Source organism: Grus americana, chromosome 2, assembly GCF_028858705.1.
Source record: "Grus americana isolate bGruAme1 chromosome 2, bGruAme1.mat, whole genome shotgun sequence".
Lineage (NCBI taxonomy): Eukaryota > Metazoa > Chordata > Aves > Gruiformes > Gruidae > Grus > Grus americana.
In genome coordinates this window covers 118,909,592-118,929,661 of record NC_072853.1, presented here as the reverse complement: position 1 = coordinate 118,929,661, position 20,070 = coordinate 118,909,592, and the positions used below count along the sequence as shown (strand labels likewise).

The 20,070-nt window shown below is 38.1% G+C and overlaps 1 protein-coding gene across 36 annotated transcripts in view; it reads right to left on the bottom strand.

The window, feature by feature from the left end:
* Nucleotides 1-20,070, bottom strand: part of CLASP2 (cytoplasmic linker associated protein 2) — a 147,972-nt gene that overhangs the window by 110,275 nt on the left and 17,627 nt on the right. For 34 of the 36 annotated variants that reach the window (XM_054815216.1, XM_054815224.1, XM_054815241.1 and 31 more), the window contains exons 3-6: nucleotides 12,888-12,991; nucleotides 9,338-9,429; nucleotides 8,947-9,022; nucleotides 7,383-7,480 (exon numbers count right to left, since the gene is read on the bottom strand). In XM_054815216.1, the coding sequence (XP_054671191.1) occupies nucleotides 7,383-7,480; nucleotides 8,947-9,022; nucleotides 9,338-9,429; nucleotides 12,888-12,991 (370 nt within the window). Of the gene's footprint in view, nucleotides 1-1,491; nucleotides 1,510-7,382; nucleotides 7,481-8,946; nucleotides 9,023-9,337; nucleotides 9,430-10,144; nucleotides 10,281-12,887; nucleotides 12,992-20,070 lie in introns of those variants that run through there. The other 2 variants (XM_054815251.1, XM_054815255.1) reach the window with 2 other exon arrangements.

Genomic DNA, 20,070 nt, shown 5'->3' with positions numbered 1-20,070 from the left:
CATTCAGTAATAGTATATAATGGGTTCAGTTGACTGTGATATTACCCTATTTATACTCAAGACTAAAAGGCAACAATTTGAACTATGGAATGTTCATGTGGGGAAAAAATAGGGATTACTATTTAATTTGTTGTGAGACAATTACTAGTTTTCCTCAAAATTTTTGTTCCTCAAAATATTCTCAGTTTTGTTATGAAAATACTTTTGTAGTAGTTAGCACTTCCACAGCAAAAAAACCCCAACAAACTTTTTTTCTAAACTTCAGGTACACTAAACACTTTAGTTATGTTCAACATGCATCCCACTAATTTAAACCCTCACAGCAGAAAACACAGTGCAAGTTCTTAGCTACATGTAAATAGCAATAAAAAACCCACCAGACCCATACCCAAAAAAACTGTAGACTTGCAATCTAGTCCCACAAGGTAGAAACTCTACTCAAGCAAGAAAGCTGGCAAATCTTAAACAGCCATTTCTCATCACTTCTGCAGAAAACTCAGTAAGAGCGGAGGAAGTATCTCACAGAAGAAATGTGACCCACAGGCTAGCAATGAGTTTGTACTGACATAATATGCTGTTCAACTGCAAACAATTGAGAACATTTCCTTACATTTTTCCAAAGACTCTTCTGCATTTTAGACTACTAAGAATACAGTAGTATCTAACATGCATGTGAAGTTTTAGCTACGAGACTAGCAGGACTGAATCCTGACCTTAAATGCAGAGAGTTATGAACTACAAATCTCATGACAAGTCTGCATCTCTCCAAACAGGTACAGTTCAGCTACGTTACCAGTGCTAGAGACTATATTACCCAATTCCAAATTTGCTGAAAGAGTAAATACTGAAAGGCTCTGTTTACAACTCACAATCCAAACTATTTTAAGACAAACCAAGAAAAATGGGTAAGAACAGTGCTTGGGTATGAAAATGCTCACAATACATAAAGGAGCAAAGTCAAGGACACATAAAGATTTAACTTTGCCATTTCCTTATGCACACACCACTTCTACTCAATGACCTGTGTAGCGAGCCTGTGCACCCTCACTGTGCACAGTCTAGCTTCTCTGACACACTGCATACCCCTTTCATTCACTGGTGCCTCATTTATCTAGTAACGAAGAACGTAATAAAGTCATGAAATGCAGCCAGACAACAGCATGAAAAGCCCAATCCTTTCCCCATATTTTCCAATGTTTTAGGACTCTCACAGTGTGTTATTTTTACTTTCCAAATACTTCAAAGCAATCTGCTACAGAGCAAATTTGTCCTGTACTTAACAGGCCCACAAGAAGAACTACCCGGATTTAGCTGAGAATTCCACAAAAAGGCCTATCCTACTGCAAGCACCTAAAGAAACAAAACCAAAAAAACCCTTAATTGTGTAAGCCAATAACCCATAACACAAGCCAGCAGTTATTCCACAATTTCAATTTATCTCAAAACTATATGTAGCTCAGTAGTGGTTTGCATAATCTTCCCCTAACGTACTTGTCAGTCTCTGGAGGAACCCATCATCCTCTCCCTTTTGCGTCACCATTGCATTTACAACCATTGCAGCCACAGTGAAATATCTGAAATGGTAGCAATTCACAAGCATCAGGCTACACCGCTTTAATGTTAAACCTCTGTCTTTTAATGAAAATGTCAATTTGTAAAACAAAGGGAATTTATACCAAAACGGGTTTTTTTGCACCGAGACTTCAAAAAGTAAAACTACTTGTATTATATTAAACGCTTTGGGAACTAGCATTTACTAATGACACATGGAATCCCATTAACGTGCTATGCGCTTTCAAATGTACAAAGTGAAAAGTTCACACAAGAATCAATACACATAGTAATGCATTATGCCACCTTGCTTTCATAAAAGGAAGTTAATGCATTTGCTTCATATGTACCATAGGAAGTATTTTTACTGTTTACCAGTGACTGGTGTTGACGGTGACTGTTTAAACTAAAAGAGGGTAGATTTAGATTAGAAGTTAGGAAAAAATTCTTTACTGTGAGGGTGGTGAGGCACTGGAAGAGGTTGCTCAGAGAGGCTGTGGATGCCCCATCCCTGGAAGTGTTCAAGGCCAGGTTGGATGGGGATTTGGGCAACCTGGTCTAGTGGAGGGTGTCCCTGCCCGTGGCAAGGCGGGGGGGGGGGGGGGGGGGGGTGGAACTAGGTGATCTTTGAGGTCCCTTCCAACCCAAACCACTCCATGATTCTATGGCTGTGAGTTCCCTTCAACACTGCTAGATTCCACACTAAACACTGCATTAACAGTCCACCTAGTTAATGAGGAGGACTTAACACCACATCTGAAAGACTGAAATTGTTATCCTGAGAGAAATTGAACATGAAAACTAGAAAGAATAACAGATTTCCTTTAAAATTTCACTTCAATTTTTATATCCTGTTGGGCTGATGTCATGCATTTGGCACATATATTTTAGAGAATTCAAAAGAAAAAAAATATTTCCTGTTCTTTTGAACTTAGTTTTCAAAAACACTTTCCTGAGCGTTTTAAACAGAAGAAGAAAAATGAAATGCTTCCTACATTATAATAATACACACGGTGTCTCTCACTCTGGGCAAAATATCTGAAGTACTTACTATGAACATTAAAAAATGTGTTAGTCAGCACTGGATACTATGTAGTCAGTGGTGCAGGCTGGAGACCATCAGAGTACTGCCACTCCTAAAGCTTTCAAAGCATGTCTTTATGACCAGAGGCACGCTCTCTAGTATTTTGCCATAATTACAAAAGAAAAAAATTCTAGTAAAACACAACTGACAAAATGGTCAAACACTACTGTAGATCCAACACTCTCTTTATTACAGCTTACAGGAACTGTAACTACTATTTTCCAATGACTCTCACAAGAATTTTCCTCCTCCCTTTCCTCCCACCCAGGTCTTCATGCTACCATCTTCTCATATTTCTTCACACAGCCACAGGCAGCAAGGCAGTATGGGCTACGGTCTCTAAAATTATTGCAATTACCATCGGTTTAAGAATGTTTACAGGAGTTCGGCTCCAGGCAAAAGAGAGCCTGGCCAAGAGGAATCTAAGAAAGTTTACAAGGCTGGGCGAAGACTGGTTTCACCGTGATCAGCAATGTGGAACGTTCTTTGAGAAGACCAGCATTATTACTCATTCCTTTGTCTCATATCTGCAAGCCCAAGCCTGGATATGACATGCATAATCAATCAGTGAAGTCATCAGTCAATAGAAATACTATGTCACTGGTGAATAGAAATACTATCTTCTTTCTCCAAAAAGGCACAGACAGATGTCTTGCAACTTCACATATGGAAGGAAAAATCCTCCTTGATGAAGAGCACATGTTCAGGACAGCAGGCCACTTCTGCATGGGCTCGATGATTGTTGCTGTCTCAGTGAATGAATATGAGGTTGTAGCACTTTAAATGGGGGCTCCTGGCAACCTGCTAAACCCTCTCCTCCGGCAGGTGACAGGTCTCTATCAAAGGATTAACATATTATGGTGATTACGTTCAATGAGAGGAACACGTACCCTTCTAAGGCATGGCATGAGCTGACATGCACGCACATGGAAACGCAGATGCTAGCAAAGAACATGCACTACACTTCTAGACTGAAAACCCATTATTGATGACCGTGCTTGATGGAGCTCAAATGTTTGCATGACAGGCACAGGGGGATACCTAAAAGTTTGGACTTTGTGATGAAGAGGCAAAAAAGGACCACTGCCCTGTCAACAGCAGGAGGATGAAGAAGAAGAAATGGGGGTAACTAGTCTGTTCTTCACATCCAAAGGGAGTCTGAAGCAGGAAATGGACCATATGAAACCTCGCACTTATTTCCCCTTACTTCCCCCTTCCAAAAAAAAAATATCTTGCACAGACATGTGTCCACATCTGGACACACAGATGGGCCTCATCTACAACATCTATAACTAGACAGATAAGTAGAACGTGCATACCACATAAAATGCGGTATTCAGAAATGCATACTGCAACATTTCAGGATATGAAGTTGTGACTCTAGACATAAGAACTAAACAAATAACTGGTTTTATACATTTATGTTTCTCAAGTAACAGTGGGAAAACGTGTCAGGTGATTTCCTGAAAGATCTTAAAAAGCTTTTAACACTCACACTAAGCAACTGCTACCCAGAGCCACATATACTATTTCTGTCCAGGGAAGATCAGCCACACAGATTCCATACTATAACAAATTCAATTTGGCCCATACAGAACAAAACCTGTTTGCTATTCTTGGCTCACAGAACAAAAAAATATAACGTCCACTCTCAGTATTCACAAATGTATTAAGACTAATACTTACAGGCCCAATACCAAAGACTGTCAAACCTCTTTGGCAGCAACTTTAACAAAAGGGGAAACATCATCCAAATTTCCAACCACTGACTTGATACTGATTTTTCTGAAAAAGGAATGTGCTTCAGGCAAAAAGCACAATATTATTCTGAGATTTGTAGGTTGAAAAATAATAAATAGAAAGAGGAACTCACTGATTTTATTTATAAACAAACTCACAAATTAATCTCTAAAGAATACAAATGCACTGAAGAAAATGCACAGTAGTAGCAAGTAGAGTTGAACTGCAAAAGTAAGATTCATCTTCTTTTATTGACTACCTAGACTCCAACAGATCCAATACCCTCCTCTAGAAAATGCAGTATTTTCCACAAAGGCAAACCTACTAGGTGCAGATTACAAAGCCTTTTAAGCCTACTATTACTAACTACATTTGGCTTTATATAGACACAACATGTATATGCCATTTGCATATTTAAGGAAGTTGAGCAATTTCTCAAAACAATGCTTGATTAACTTTCCTGCCTTCCTTTCAGCAGACATGAGCTCTTATTTTCAGTGCTTTAGGGCAGAGTGCATTCAAGCAGCACCACACAGACCTCTAATGCGTAATTTGTTATGTAAACTAAACAAGCCTACATTCTATTAAATCATGTGTGCACCAAATACTGAAGTAATGGGGTTTACTGCTAATATTTATGCTTCCACACAATTTTTAACGCACTGCCGTACAGTGAAGGAGCTGCAGTGCAGTTCTTTAAGGCTGAACTCAACTGAAAGCAGCTGTGTCTGAACCACAGATTATCCGTAATACTTAAAACCCTTAAAACCTACCCAGACACACAACTATGAACACAGATTCCCCTGAAAATAATGATGATACTCTACATCAAAGGTTTCTTCCCACAGATCATAGGTCCTGCATAACCACATGAAAATTTTAATCCATCTAAGTGAAGGGAAAACTTCTGACAGGCACTGGGGAAGAAACGTCTTAAATTAGGTCTACCTCTGAAGGAACAACAGTCTGAGCTACCATAGAGCTAATCTGTCTTTCCTGAGCTTTGTCAACTGCCTTGATACTTGTGTGAAGGAGTAAGAAGAGATTACAGCAACTCTGCTTTCTGTCAGCAATGGATGGGACAGTGTCTAGTAGCCTCATGCTCAACTCCCCCCTTCATCCCAACATAAAAACTACTGCGGAGGACACAGCACCAAGACTCAGCTCATGTATTATTTTACACTAGCCTTGACTGTCAGGTGCAAAACGGTTGAGATTCAGTGGCAAGAACCGTTTAACGTGCACTGAGTAGAGCCTTGCTTCTTTATGTAAATGCAAATGGTACAACTATGCTTCCTTTCAGATGAGGGGAATTTTGTATTCAACTGATTCAGAGAGTAGAAATAACAATTTGGCACCTACTGCAACTGAATTAGAAGCTGTTGACTGCCTTGAGGATACAAAGCTCCTATAGTGTTTAATCCTATTTGGATCCCAAGATTTACTCAGTTTGTAGCACATGAAAACATGAACAGGATGAGTGCTGAACCTAAACTTACAGTCAGACCCAACATTCATAGTACAAACAAAGGCTGTTATCTGCACTCTTCTGGTCTTATTTTCTGTTCCCAAAGATGTCCAAGACCCTACCTTAACGCAAGAAGGATCTTCTCTGGTATGTTCCAATTATCTGCTATGAAACTCTATTTTTAGAATTGTAGCAATAATACAGCTTAAACTTCTGTGGTAACCATACAATCTCTTAATAGACAAAAATTGTGACGGCCATCAGATAGAAGAGAATGTGTACAACTTCCCATAGGCAGGGTAAGCTTTTGTCCAAACAGGCTGAACTCTGCCTGGAATGTGAAACAATAAATTCAACAACATTCTCCCATGTTATTTTGATATCCTACAAATCATCATTAAAAACTAGGGCTAACAGTTGTTTAGAAAGGTCTGATGAGGCATAGTACCCACTCTGATATTCTCTGTGACACCATGTAGTAGATATATTCAGCTTTATCAAAATCAAGACATGACATGAAGACTCAGAGAAAAGTGGTATGTTAATTGATAAGGGGTTAACACAAGTATAAATAATTTTAGTAAGGAATTTGAAAAATTTTATTGTATAAACAGTCTTTCCCACTAAGTACAATTTCGAGCTCTGTTTAGCTTTCTTAAACCCTTACAAAAGTAGCAGGAAAACAATGGCTACTTTTATTTCATATAAACTAATCTACACATAACAGACCAGCTTTTAAAGATCAGAATTGTTTTTCAGAAAGTACATATTTTCAAAACTTCCTGGCACCTTTTGCAGGAAACATCCAGTGTCCTGTGATGGCATGTGTAACAGTTACACCAATGAACACTCCTTCTGAATAATTATTTCTCATTAAACCCTAGAATTGCAACCTCCAAACTGGGAAGTAATTATTTTGAAAAGCACCTCTAATCTAACTGTAGCCCATAAGCAAACATCTAGGGTGGAAAGGACTGATCTGATGTAATTAGCAAGAAGCAAAGGAGGACAATTTTTCCATTATAACTATCTCCAAGAAAGTAGTAGCTTATTAATTTGTCATACTTTCATTGCACACTCACTTGTTCTCTCTCACACACGCACAATACATGAAAAGTATTGATTTTATTGAGACTCTTCTACACTGAGGCTAACCAGCAACTCTAGAACACGGAACAAGATGTATATATTCAAGTATTTTCTAATTATTTTCCCATTGCACTCAGTATATTTTTCCTTAATTTTAAAATATTTTTCTGCTACTGTCCAGCTCTCAAAATCCCCTGACTTTAAGAGAAGCTAACTGGTGAATGTAAGGCTGCTTTTTGTCATACACCTATATGCCTCTTCCAAGCAGAAAAGACAACAGCAAAAGAAAGTCAGGAACACTAGTAACATCATGATGGAAGCAAAACTAACTAGAAGATAAAATAAAAATTGTCATAATTTTAAAATTAAGTTTTTAGTGAGTTTAAAGTTCTGATGAAGAACAGTAATACAGAATGGCTCGGGATTACAAAATCAAAACAGCTAACTCACCTTCCAGGAGGAATTCCTCTTTTTGTAAGATCTATTCGTACTTTCTCTCCCACATGTCTGTAAACCTCTACAATGGCTACTATGGCAGCATCTCTCACCTGTGAATGCAGTTTAAATTGTTAATTTCAGGGTTACAGAAACCAAAACAACATTTGCTGACAACCATGCCAACTCATTTCACCAAACAGTTGAAACAGTGAGGATGGAAAGGAAAGGAAATACAACTGTTATTTCAAGATGGTATGTGTTCCAAGTTAGAGCATCTCCAGATGGTAAATGAAAAATCCTAGATATAACAGCTCTAGAGGGAATTTCTGGGACTGACATAAGAATAATATTCGTGCAAAAAATGTGCTTTATTTAGGACTATCACAGTAAGCAATACTTCCAAAAGTTAGTCCCTGCACTTAGTCTTGACAGTTCATCTTGTTTTCATCTGTTTCTACATGCAGCGAGGCCCTTCTGGAAAACTAAGGACCTGACTGCCCACAAGAGTGGGCCAAAGTGATGAGTGTTTTCTTTACTTCCTTCAACAGGAATTACGCGGAATCACATAAGCACAAGAAAGGTAGTAATGCAAGATAGGGGAAGGGGAAAGAACAGTTAAAGCCAGGAGACTGAGTGCCTCTAAAAATTTTAAACCACAGTCATCACAATAAAAACTGCCAAAAATGCATGTTTGTAAATGCCAGTATTCTCCATAAAGAATTACTGGAATGACTTTAGTATTGTTCTTTGAAACAGTTTGAACTTAACCGACAATTGGTCTATCAAGTTATGAACATCTTTACTAATGATCAACAAACAAGAGAAATTCTTAACAGATTTTCTCTAGAATAGATAAACGCTATGCTATACAGAAAAGACAAGGACTTTGCTGCACCCAGAAAATAAGTTTAAAGACCTATCCTGTTTCTTCTCCCACCTCCTACCAATGCTACCTTCTTCCTTACTGTATTCTTAAGCTTTTCTCTCAGACACAACTTCAGATAAATCAGAGAGATCTTATCCATTACCACTTGAAGGTTTTCTGAAGTTCAGATGTCACCATTATTAACTACATCTTGATTTTCACTGCAGATGTTTTTGGTTAATTAACTGATTTTAACTACAGTTCTTGCATGTGCTCAAATGCCATTTGGGTTCCATTTAGGAAATTATTACACATGATAATGTTATATTTAGCAAATTTGGCAGACTATAACAGGTCTCATGGAGAGGCTCCTTCTGGAGGCAATTCTTCCTGTCAATTTTTTTTCCCCTTTTCTTTCAACATGCTTTATAAGAAACAATTATTTTCAGTAATGACTAGTTTCAACCTCTGAAGACAAAACTAAAGGGGCCAGCATATCGCAACACTGCTGCCTTTGCAACTCTACTTTCATCTTCCAATGGATGGACTGATTCAGAAGAAAATGGGTTTATTGTTTCTCACGCTAGAAAATAACAATCTGTTGTATACAAACAAACCTATCAGCTTTTCTTAAACGCCTACGCTTAATTTGCTTTCATTCCTCTGTCAAAGTATAGTTATTGGAGCACCAGTAAGTAACGAAATCCTTACCTGACTATTCGAGTCACCAAATGCTGTACACAGATGTGGTACCAACTTGCTGAGGATTAATGGTTGTGCACCGTAACTTAAAAAAAAAAAAGTTAAATGTATTTTTTAATAGAAAAACAGAAAATACTTTATGCAGAAGTGAACTCTTAGCTTCGCATTGATAAAATACAAACTAACATCAGTCAAGCTCCATCTCTCACTAGTCCTTTGTCTACTTTTAAACAAGACAAAAATACTATACCTTTAGTCTGTCTTTCAGAAAGCTCACAAGTTGTTTGATTTTCCCCATTTATTAATTTAATTGAATCAGACTTCCTTAACAGCTTCAGAGAAAAATTACATTCAGAAGAAGGACAGAACCATTATGTCTCCATAGAAACAAAAAGCTTACATGTTTAAGGTAGCAATAAGACACAAACACACTCCTTCTCGGGATCGGTAATTCTTGTGTTTAAAACCAACAGCAAGGCGTTCCCAAATGTACTAGAAAAATAGAAATAATTGTCTTTAATCATCAGGAGCACAATACAAAGTAATTCTATCCATATTTTATAATTACATCCATCATAGTTGCAAAAAAACAACAGAAGACAGCTCCACTGGGAAAGTAAAGGCACTTCTCAGATAAAATTAAGTTCTAAAATGCACAGTATAGAACACAACACAGATTATTCCTATGCCAAAAACAATTTCTAAAAATCTAGCTGAGTATTTTTATTGTTTGAGAAACAGCTCAAAAACATATGGAACTGTTAACAGTTAACACACAGAACAAACATTAATGTTACAAACTACTGACTCAAGCAGAAGTTGCTATATTCTTTTTGCTTCATATTCCGTTTCCCTGCGAAAATTTCCACTCATCCATTTTAGCTCGTCCTTATCCATACTCCTGCTGTCCACTTCTCCCCTACTTTTGCTTTAAATTCATTTCTTCATTTTTCAATTATTTCTTGCCCATTGATTCCAATTCCTTTGCTTCCATTTTTGTTCTGCTTTCGTTTCTCCTTTTGTGCTGGTGCCGCTTCCTGTAGTACGATTCTCTAGCTCACTAAACCCTCATTTACCTTCTTGCGCACTCGTTTTTCATTGCCTGCCTTTAATCTTTCCCTCCTCTGTTTATCCTTTTACCTTTCCATCTCCTTGTCGTTCTCTAGCTGTATGTTACGGTGTAAAAAGTGTAAACATGAAAGCTTACGAGCCTTGGGATTCTCGGTGGTATTTCGGAACAGATGCACAGACTCAAACTGCAACTCCCGCAGCTGCAACGCTGCCATGACAGCCTGGGCCAGCCCGCAAGCATCCACGGGGAACGTTGCCTAGCGATGGCTGCACACTGGCAATCTCACATTTTGCAGTCTGGGCACCACCCTCATTCCTACCCCTCCAGTGGTGCAATCACAACAGAGAATGATTCCGTACTAAGCTTCTAAAACGTATTAGATACAAATTATTACAATCATATTCAGCTTTCCAGCAAAAAGAAACCCCACCAAAACTCACAAACAGCTACTGATCAACAAAAGCAGACAGCTTAAAAGCAAGGAATACTGCATCTTCTTTAATAATGAGGTAGTGCACTTCACAGCAGACCTAAATTTTTCCAATTAGAGCCTTGCTTGATCATTCTGTCCCATCTGTGGCTTCTTGTTTGGTTGGTTTATACTTCATTACATTTAGAGAAAACAAACCTTAGACAAGCAGGATATGGCTTGCCAAAATTGCACAGCTTAACAAAGAACAGGATTTTACAGAAGAAAAAGTCCTTCCAATTAACCCACTGTCCCAAACAAACAAGGAAAAAAGGAAATCTCCTTGCTAGGTGTACGAAAATACAGGTAGAAAGGCAACTGTACAGTACTGAAACAAAGCAAACTGAATAGAAATTTAGTCTTTCATTAAATTAACCTGACTTTAAGAACTGAGTTCTTCTAAACAGAGAAATTCAAATGGCTGCTTAGAAATTTTAACTCTCACAACTTGCTGGCAACAGTTGGTGTCAACCTCCCTTTGTCCCATTCATGCATTTATACCACCTATATTCTTATCTTTATGCTTTCCTGCCCATAACCAGGTACATCTACTTCTCATAAAAAAAAGACAAAAAAAAAATCAAACCCAAACCCCAAACGCATTTAAAACAAGAAAAGGGAATTGACAACAGGACAAATTAGATATTATTCAACAACATGCTAGAACAGACAAGACGAGTTCATCAGGAAGGAACTTACAGGTCTTATCTCTAAAAAAGGATTCCACCCAGCTCTTCCAAAGGGGGGTTTCTCTGCAGCAAATGAGCCTAAAACTCTGTATTTCAGTGTTGGAGGCCCAGGAAAGACTCCTCTGTTCTGGTCCCTCCTGTGAGGATGATTAATGCTTTTCATCCAAATTTTTAATGATACATAAGCTGTCCTGGGAGCAGACACCTGAAGCCAGGCTTCTCCCACCCTAGGGGAGCTATCACAAGAGCCATACCTTCTCTTATTTACACATGCTGTTCCTTGGACCTTGTGAACCTTGTATTTTTTCCTACACTGCAGGTAACCTTCAAAGGGTATAGAAGCTTCCTTCCAGTGTACCACCTAACAACTCTTCAGAAACTGAAAGATGGACCAGTAATCTAAAACTCTTTCATGATGAGGGCCTAGCATGAAGCTACTATCACCACATTCTTTATCAGCAATTGTTCAAATGAATATGTCACCAAGATGCTCTGCTGTGTGCATTTACCCAAATGCTTTCGCTGTAGAAGTATGTGTACTTCCAGGTCTCCATGCCAGGTACTTCAGAGCATCTTGGGCACAGGACCATGTCGTTCATAAACTACCTGCACTTAGACATGACAAAATCCTGCAATGTCTCATCAATGAATATGATCAACACATGATCTTATAAAAAGGTAAAGGCGTATCTTTGTGGATGACACTACTAGAATGACGGCTAAATCCCAGTCAGATCTGTGACCAAATCATGTGAGAAAATACCTCATGCTTGAAGGGCAATAAATGTTTCTATAGTTGCCTAACATGCTACTTGTTTTTCCTATCAGGCAAACAAAGCAATTGAGAACAATTTTCTCACTGCAGATCAAGTCCGCAAAATCTTATTCCCTGCGCACAAACATTCAAGCCTGAATCTATGAATAAACAAAGCCAGGAATTAGCACACAAAAGACAGTCTTTTTCATTCACAAAATATAAGATGTTCCCTATTAACTTCTGCATTTAAAACTCAGAAACAGATTTTCTTCATAAATTAAAAACTCAAATAACAGTTCCTATTGACAACCAGGGTCTCTGCAGTTCAAATAACATCATTGCTCAAACAATGTAATCCTGTTAAACAATCCTACATTTTTCAGATTCACACAGTAGAAATACAAGATTTAGTGCTTGGAAGCCATAGTGCTAAGAACTGTAAAAAGGTTTGCTTAACTCAAACTTCAACCTAATACGACGAGGCAGAGGGAAACTTATCTCCATCTCAGTTTGTCAAAGGTTCATACAGTATGTTGTCATACATCTAGAAAGTCAGATTTTCTAAGTTAGAATGCATCATCTCAGCTGCGGGACTACTCCTACGTGATCAAGTACAAAGGTAATTTTAAAATAAATTCAGAGCTAAATAAATTTATTTATTCTCTTTATGCAAACTCAAGCCTAGGAGGTTGCTTCAAACATGCTTTAATTAACAAAGTCCTGCCACATGACATGAAAACATCTACTCAGAATCTAGCTATGATATGCAAAAACTGCAGAATTGCACTGTGCCAGATTTTTATCTTTAGCTGAACAATGCATCAGTGTCAATCCATTAAGAATATCTTAACATTTACACTATTAACAGTCACCATAACATTGTGACATATTCAAAGTCAAGCTCATGCATAAGTCATAAGCTCACTGGAGGCCTACATTTGAATATACATTAAGTAATCATACCATAGGTGGTGCTGCTTCGTCCATCAATTTCAATATAAGATTCTGTGCTTGCTCTCGAACTTGGTCTTTGGCATCTCCCATACGATCTATCAAAGGCGGGAGAACTACAGAAGAGGGAACAAAATAAACAAAAACGATTAAACATCCAATGAAGATTTTCCAATACTTAAGGATATTTCCCTGAAACAGATTTAAGATACATCTGATTCAAAAATTAAAATATTTTGATCAACTTAAAATCAGATTTTAAGTCTCAAATGTATTTCTGAGTATGGTACAAGACTAACAACAAATGAAATCGAAGAAAATAGTATCTTCCAACAGGCTAAAAAGAAAGCTTCCCATCTTAAAAAGTGTATGAATTTACTTCAATTTAATCTGCAAAAAGTATGCTAGTAGCTTCCGAATGCCTGGCTTTTCTGAAAAATAATGCTAGGACTTGGGACATGAGAAAGAACTGAGATAGGAAAAATGACCATTTTCAAATCAGTGGGATTCTTCTGTTAAATTACAAAAAAACGAAAAGTTTTAAACCCTCCTATTCACAGAGCGTATTTTCTGGAAACTCGGCCTTAATTCAGTAAAAGTATCAGTAAAAGTCACTATTTTAAAAAAAGTGCCCTTGAATAATATTTAACTAAAATTGCATGATAGCTGATGATTTCACATCCTAAAAATCCTAACTCACTCAGAATGAAAGGACTAGGCAATTCTTTTCATTTGCTTATCCAGACAGAAGTTTCTAATTACATCTGATAAATTAATGTTACAATATTTAGGAAAGTTATCCAAATGAACGCTTAAATCAGCATAGTGCAAGACATCCAGCTATACTGGTTCCCAGCGCTCCATCTGGGGCCTACACACACGTTTTGTGTGATTCTTCTTCCCCCCAAAGTGCTTTCAGTACCAGTTCTTCAAAATGGGGGGCGACAATACTGAGCGTGCCACCTTCCCTCAGGATGTACAACTGACATGGAATTGGTGGAGATATCATCTCTCACGGGACAGCACTTTTAGTACAAGCATGCGAAACACCACCTAGAAAAAGCAGTGTCAGGTGCTAACAGTAACATTTACCTGTCAACAGCTCAACTTTCTGCATTAGCTTTTGTTTCTGATCTGATCCAGAGTTTTCTAAGAGCTGCAAGTATCAGTCACATAATCTAGGTGGAACTTAATCATCACAGACCCCCATACACACCCAGCCCATCCTTCTGCTCCTGCACTCTAGTTAAGCTGGGGCTAAGTTTGCGATTATCATGCCATTTATTCCAAACTTCTAAAACTAACATAACGTTTACCTTGAGTTCCTTGGAGACTTGCTCATACTCCAACAAAAATAGATAAAGTAACAGCTGAAACCACCTTTTGCTGCATTTGGTGTTACATCCTGAGAGTATTTTACGGTTGCTGCCTGTTCTCAGCTGCTGACTGCTATAAAATTAATTTTCCTATTCCACTCACAGAAGAAATAACTGTATCACCCTATTTCTTGAAAGGGAGATCTGAAAGAATTTTAACAGTACTTAATGACTTTATAGTAGTAACTAAACAATAGCATTGCCAGCAAAAGAAAGGGAACAGAATCAGTAACTCGGGAGGTCTCCTCAGTCCTCTGCTCCTGCATTAAAACCAGCAGTCATTTCTGTACCATGATTATTGCTGGACAAATACATTGCTGAAAGTTGAATTTCCCCTCCTGCTGTATCTGAACACTTTCTAATTGTCCTAATCCAAATATTTAATTCTATTGGCTCTGGATATTCCACTGACGTCTCTGGCTACCATTACCAAGTTTTTGCATTTTTCATCTAACTTCTCTTCCCTTTCTCCTCTGAATAATTTAATTACAGCTACCTTCATTTTACAGTTTGAAGAGAAGGGTTGGAAGTTGGTTTGGTTTTGTTTTGGGGTTTTTGTTGCTGTTTTATTGGCGTGGGGTTTTTTTGTTTGGGTTGGGGTTTTTTTGTTTTGTTTGGTGTGTGGTTGGTTGGTTTTTTTCCATTTTGTGAACACAGAAGAAACATCCAGAACTCAAGAAGTGAATTTTGAGAGTGCACAGCTGATCTCTCCCCTACATTTGCAATCACTCATATACTTACTGATTACATTTTTCTTCCCAATAGTATTTTTCATTATTATTTTCAGCATTTCTAAACTGACCTTTTAACCTACCATACCTTACCGGTGAGGTCTGCTACATTAACCTAACTGTTGGGCAGCTGAAGGCAACTCTTGCTTTACAGAGAAGGGAAAAAACCACGGCCACCGAGAAGCTGATCCACAGGAGGGAAACACAGCGAGCACCAGTCCTGTGGGAACACAGCTCCTTTGTGACTAATTAGCACGCTAAGTCAGTTGACGGAGCTGCAGATACCAGGGCTCCGCTCAAATCACTAAGGCAAGCACAGAGAACAGCTACTAGAAGCCACTGAACAGGGGTGAGGTCATCGAGTTAAACTAAGCTATGACACAGCCTGCAGATTTCAGTGTGCACAGCTACTGAACACACCAGTCTTTGTCATTCGTGGAGCTCTGACAGAGGGACAGCATGCTGCGGGGGCTGCTAAAGGACCCAGATGCCTACAGGCTTGACTTCTTTCTCAAGTTTCTGTAAGACCCCATAAAAGGCATGATATATTCTGTTTGCATAAGACAAATGAAATTAGGCTGTTGAATGCTGGCAACCACCAGCTGGTTTTCAGTTTGGTAGTTCATCTTCTCTGTCAGAACAAGCTCTGATAGGAAATTATTTGAAGTTGGTTGCCTATTGATGAAGTTTCAGAACGCTCAAGCAGAAGGGGTTCTCAACCAAACATATTTCAATGTCAATTCCTAATACCTGCCTCACTTTTTCTCCAAATGCTAGATGTGTCTAGGGAGAGCTATAGTGAAAAAGAGCTGAGTTGTGTTAGCTGTCCTTGCTATGAACGAGAGGAAAACACATCTCCCTGTCTAAAAATCCTGACAACATTTGAGACTCAGGTCCATCCCAGCATCCTGTTTTTCTGATCACCCTTCTCCTTTCTGTACTCCAAGCCTCCTGGCCCCTCCTTGCTCCCCTCTAGTCCTGCCCAGCCAAAATCACAGAGCACAAGAAACTTTGAGTTCTCATAAGAAACCTCACGAAGCCCAGTGAGGCGACTACAGCTGAGTGTCAGAGATGACAGTGCAACACCAGCTTTTACACCAGAATAAGCCAGTGCTGTCACTAGAAAGCAGGAGTTTTGCCTACTCAGTACCCCAACCACTGTTTCCTCCTCACAGCCCATGCCACCCATTGTACCACTATTTGTCTGTTTACAACGTGAACCGAGGACATACTTGGGCATTCAAGATGATACGCACATGTCAATCAAAAGCATGAGCTATGAGGTACGTTGGAACTGAGCCAACAGGAACAGCCTGTGGAGGTTTTGGTACCTTAGGAAGTATCTGCTGCGTGTTTCTGCACTAAGATTTTATAAAAAATGTCTTTACCTTGACCAGCTTTAGGCAGGTTAGCTGTTCCTGGTAGGACTAGAAAAGTCATAATTGCAATACAAGGGCACCCCTTCCCAAAAATTAAGTCTCTGCTTTAGGAGATGAGAGCACTACTACATCCAAAAGAATAGATGACCAGAAAATACATCACTAAGAACAATGCTTCCCACACACACACACGTCATTCCAAATACAACTGAAAAATTATTTTGGCTGACACTTTTCCTTTCAGTTTTATATGCTTTCTCATCAGCATTATCAAATTAGTGGCCTTCTTTACACTGCAGTGCAAATTGATGCATTTGGTCATTTCTGGCATCAGTTTGCAAGCTAAACAATCTCAAATAAATGTTGGAGTTAAAAGAAAGGTGACGAAGGAGAAGTAGGACCATGCATGAAGGTAGTCTTCAAAGTGGTAGTCTGTTAACAAGTTACCCAGTGAAGTATATAATTTGTCACATTTAATATGGATTCACGCACTCCTACTGTTTTATATTAACCTTATCCATCTTCTTCTGTTGCCTAGTTTAACTATTTCAAAGGGATTTTGGAAAACTTAGTAACATATGACAACTTCCTTTTATTTCTGCTGATGTGCAGAGGAACATTACACTAAACTTAGGAGACACTGATTCCTTTTACAGTTCCTGGTTATTTTTTTTGCAGAGCCAAGAAGCACTATATCCCATTCAATTTGCCTTTTCACCACATTTTAGCATATTGTCAAAGCTCCCTACCACTACCAACCACTCCTGAGTTTTTCGTTACAATTTCTACATTGTTATACCATGATTTTACAGGTGTTGATTACTGAAGAAAACTTAGAAGTGTTAGTAAAAATATTCTATAGCACACATTAATTCTACCAGCTCTACCTCAAACTGACATGCTATTTACATCTGAGCTGCTATTTATGCCTTTTTCCTTTCTGATTACATAATAGTTACCTTTCTATTATATCCCTAACAGAGCTTATTATCCCATCAGTTTCTTTTCCATTGTTTGTCTTCCTTCTCTTGGCTTGGTAAACCTAAATAAATTGTCATTTATCAAAATCAAGTAGTTATTTTATCACCACTAGTTGGACAGCAGATGCAAGAGTTAAGGCCAAAACCAGCCTGAAGAGTCAGAGTACAGCCTTCAGAGATTAAATATTTAATTTCTTCTACCAAGACTGAAGCTAATAAACAAGTAAATCACAGAAGTCAGTGCCTAGAATGGCACTCAATGTATTTTTAAAAATCCTGACAACTTAACTGTATGATACCCTGCAGCAAAGAATGCCATAGGTAGCACAAACAATTTCCTTTTGTTAAACTTTAACAAGAGTTCCTTCTGTTATGACACAAATATGGAGTTTTTCAGTTTGTAGTGTCACTCACAGCTCCTTCTCTATTCCTTTTCTCTTGACCACTTATACCTGCTCTTTGTAAATGCCCATTTTATATATATATATATATATATATATATATATATCCCCTAACGCCTACCCATTCCTATCAACCAACTTTAGATAGTCCATGTCTGCTCTACTGCAGAGACTTAAAAAAAGCATTAGGCAAGAATCTTTACCACAGAAACATCAGTGTTGGCAAAAATTCTGTTACTAAAAAGTCTAACTTTTTGTCTTAGACATTAAAAGAAAAGGCTTTGAAGACAGAAACAGATTAAACCTAGGCAGCAATATCTTCCCAGTTTCCTCAGCAACCCTGCCAGCTCAGGCAACAGCATTAAACAGCTGCCATTAGAGCAGAGGGAGGGAAACGGCTGCCTCCACAATTACAGCAGTCTCTGTTCTTCTTGGTAAGATGCGCCGAACAGACGGGAGTCGCACAGAGGCTCCTACAGGGCCAGCAATAGGGCTGGTCTGACAGACCCACGCACCAAGGATTACTTCTAAGCAAAGAATCATTAGCAGGCTCTCTGAGAGTGCCTCACTGCTCTCCTCCTCAAGATAAAGTCCAGTCCACAGTAAGTTTAATCAAAAGCCATCTCAGACCTTCATGTGCTTCTTGCGGAAGGAGCAAACAAACACTTCTTCTTTTATACGATACACCCATGAACCTGTCAGGGTCTCAGTCTCAGGAATATGAGAAGACAGCCTTCAAGTTCAAAGAGTTTCAAGAGGTGTATTAGACCAGCAAGAACACAACTTTTTTTTTTTTTTTTTTGCTTAGTTTTTTTACAGAACTAGTATTAATTAGAGCCAAACAGAAACCAAGGAAGGCTAGGATTTCTCTACTCTTATTTAATGGCACTGCATTTCTAGGTGTCATACAATGAAGCATCCACAGACAGCAAGCAGATGGTACTCTAAATCACAGCCTATCGCTCAAGCATGGATCACTTCAGGTAAAATTCATTCCCAGTACTAATAAATTCCAGCGCTAGCCAGACAGGACAGAAAGAGCTTTAAAAGGCTGCACCGATTTTTATTTATTTTTCTACTAAAGCTTTAGGGAATCTGTCACCAAGACAAAAAAAAAGTTGCTGCTTACATCAGCTATGACAATTAGCTACAATCATTAACTATAGAGGGAAACGAAGAAGTTCATCTTTTTGTTAAATTTGAAAATTTTAAAGCAGTTCAAAACATCTATTCCCAAGAAAAAAAATACAAATTTTGGAGTCTCCTCTAAAAGCCTCTTCTAAAAAGAAAACTCTGAAATATTCAGCAGTTTATTGTTTAAGAAAAATCCTACAACACATAGCTAACACAGCTTTTCCTGAGGTCGGGCAGCAGTAAAATGAAAAGTCAATGTCAGACAAAACATCTGACTTGTATTTAGATGCAACAAGGTATCTTTGAGACAAGACCTATCTCACATAAAAAGAAAAGCTTGCTTTACATTACCTGAGCAATTCAATTTATTGAATTTATTTGATTTAATTTCAAAGCTTTCTTTACAATCTGAGGTTGGCCATACTGTAAGCAAAGACATGGGTCAGATGATCTTGAAGGTCCCTTCTAACCTAAATTATGCCAGGTTTTGTGTTTAGGTGTTCTGCAAGCATTTGTAATCTGGAATCCTACAGTAGATTGTGCCATTAGTATCAACATCTAAATGAAATTAATAAAAATCAAAAATAAAAATCAGTCAGTCCCTAAAACCTGAAGATCCAATATTTTTCTACACGCTATATATCCATGGTAGCTCATGCTAGAAGTTCTTTGTTTTCATGGTGTAGAGGAAAGCATTTGTCCATAAACCACTTATTGAAGAGTGGTTATTTTTTCCATACTCCATTGATTAAACTGTGTATTTAAGTCTTTTGCATCAAAAAACTTCAATCGTGAAGCAGGAGAAAAAGCAAAAATTAAGAACTTGGGTGTCACTTATCTAAATACAGTCTTACTCAAACAAGTATTTCCAAATTCTTGTATCAAATGCTTTTAATCCAAATTCACTCAAAAAATTAATTCACATTGCAAGTCCTCACAACTGCTTTAAAATAAATCAGGCAACATACTTGCATGCTTAATTATGACAATAAATTTGAAAGAGCAGTTAAATTATTCTGAAGAGTCTAATTTAAAAGCTCTTCCATCACTTCTAGAAGCCACCTGGGAAAGAATTTAAACACTTCAAATTGGTTTCACATCTTAGTATACAGCACTACAACTATCTTCCAAGATTATTTTTGCCCACTGGTTTCTTTTTCCAGTAATAAGAATTTGAAACTGCTATTACACACA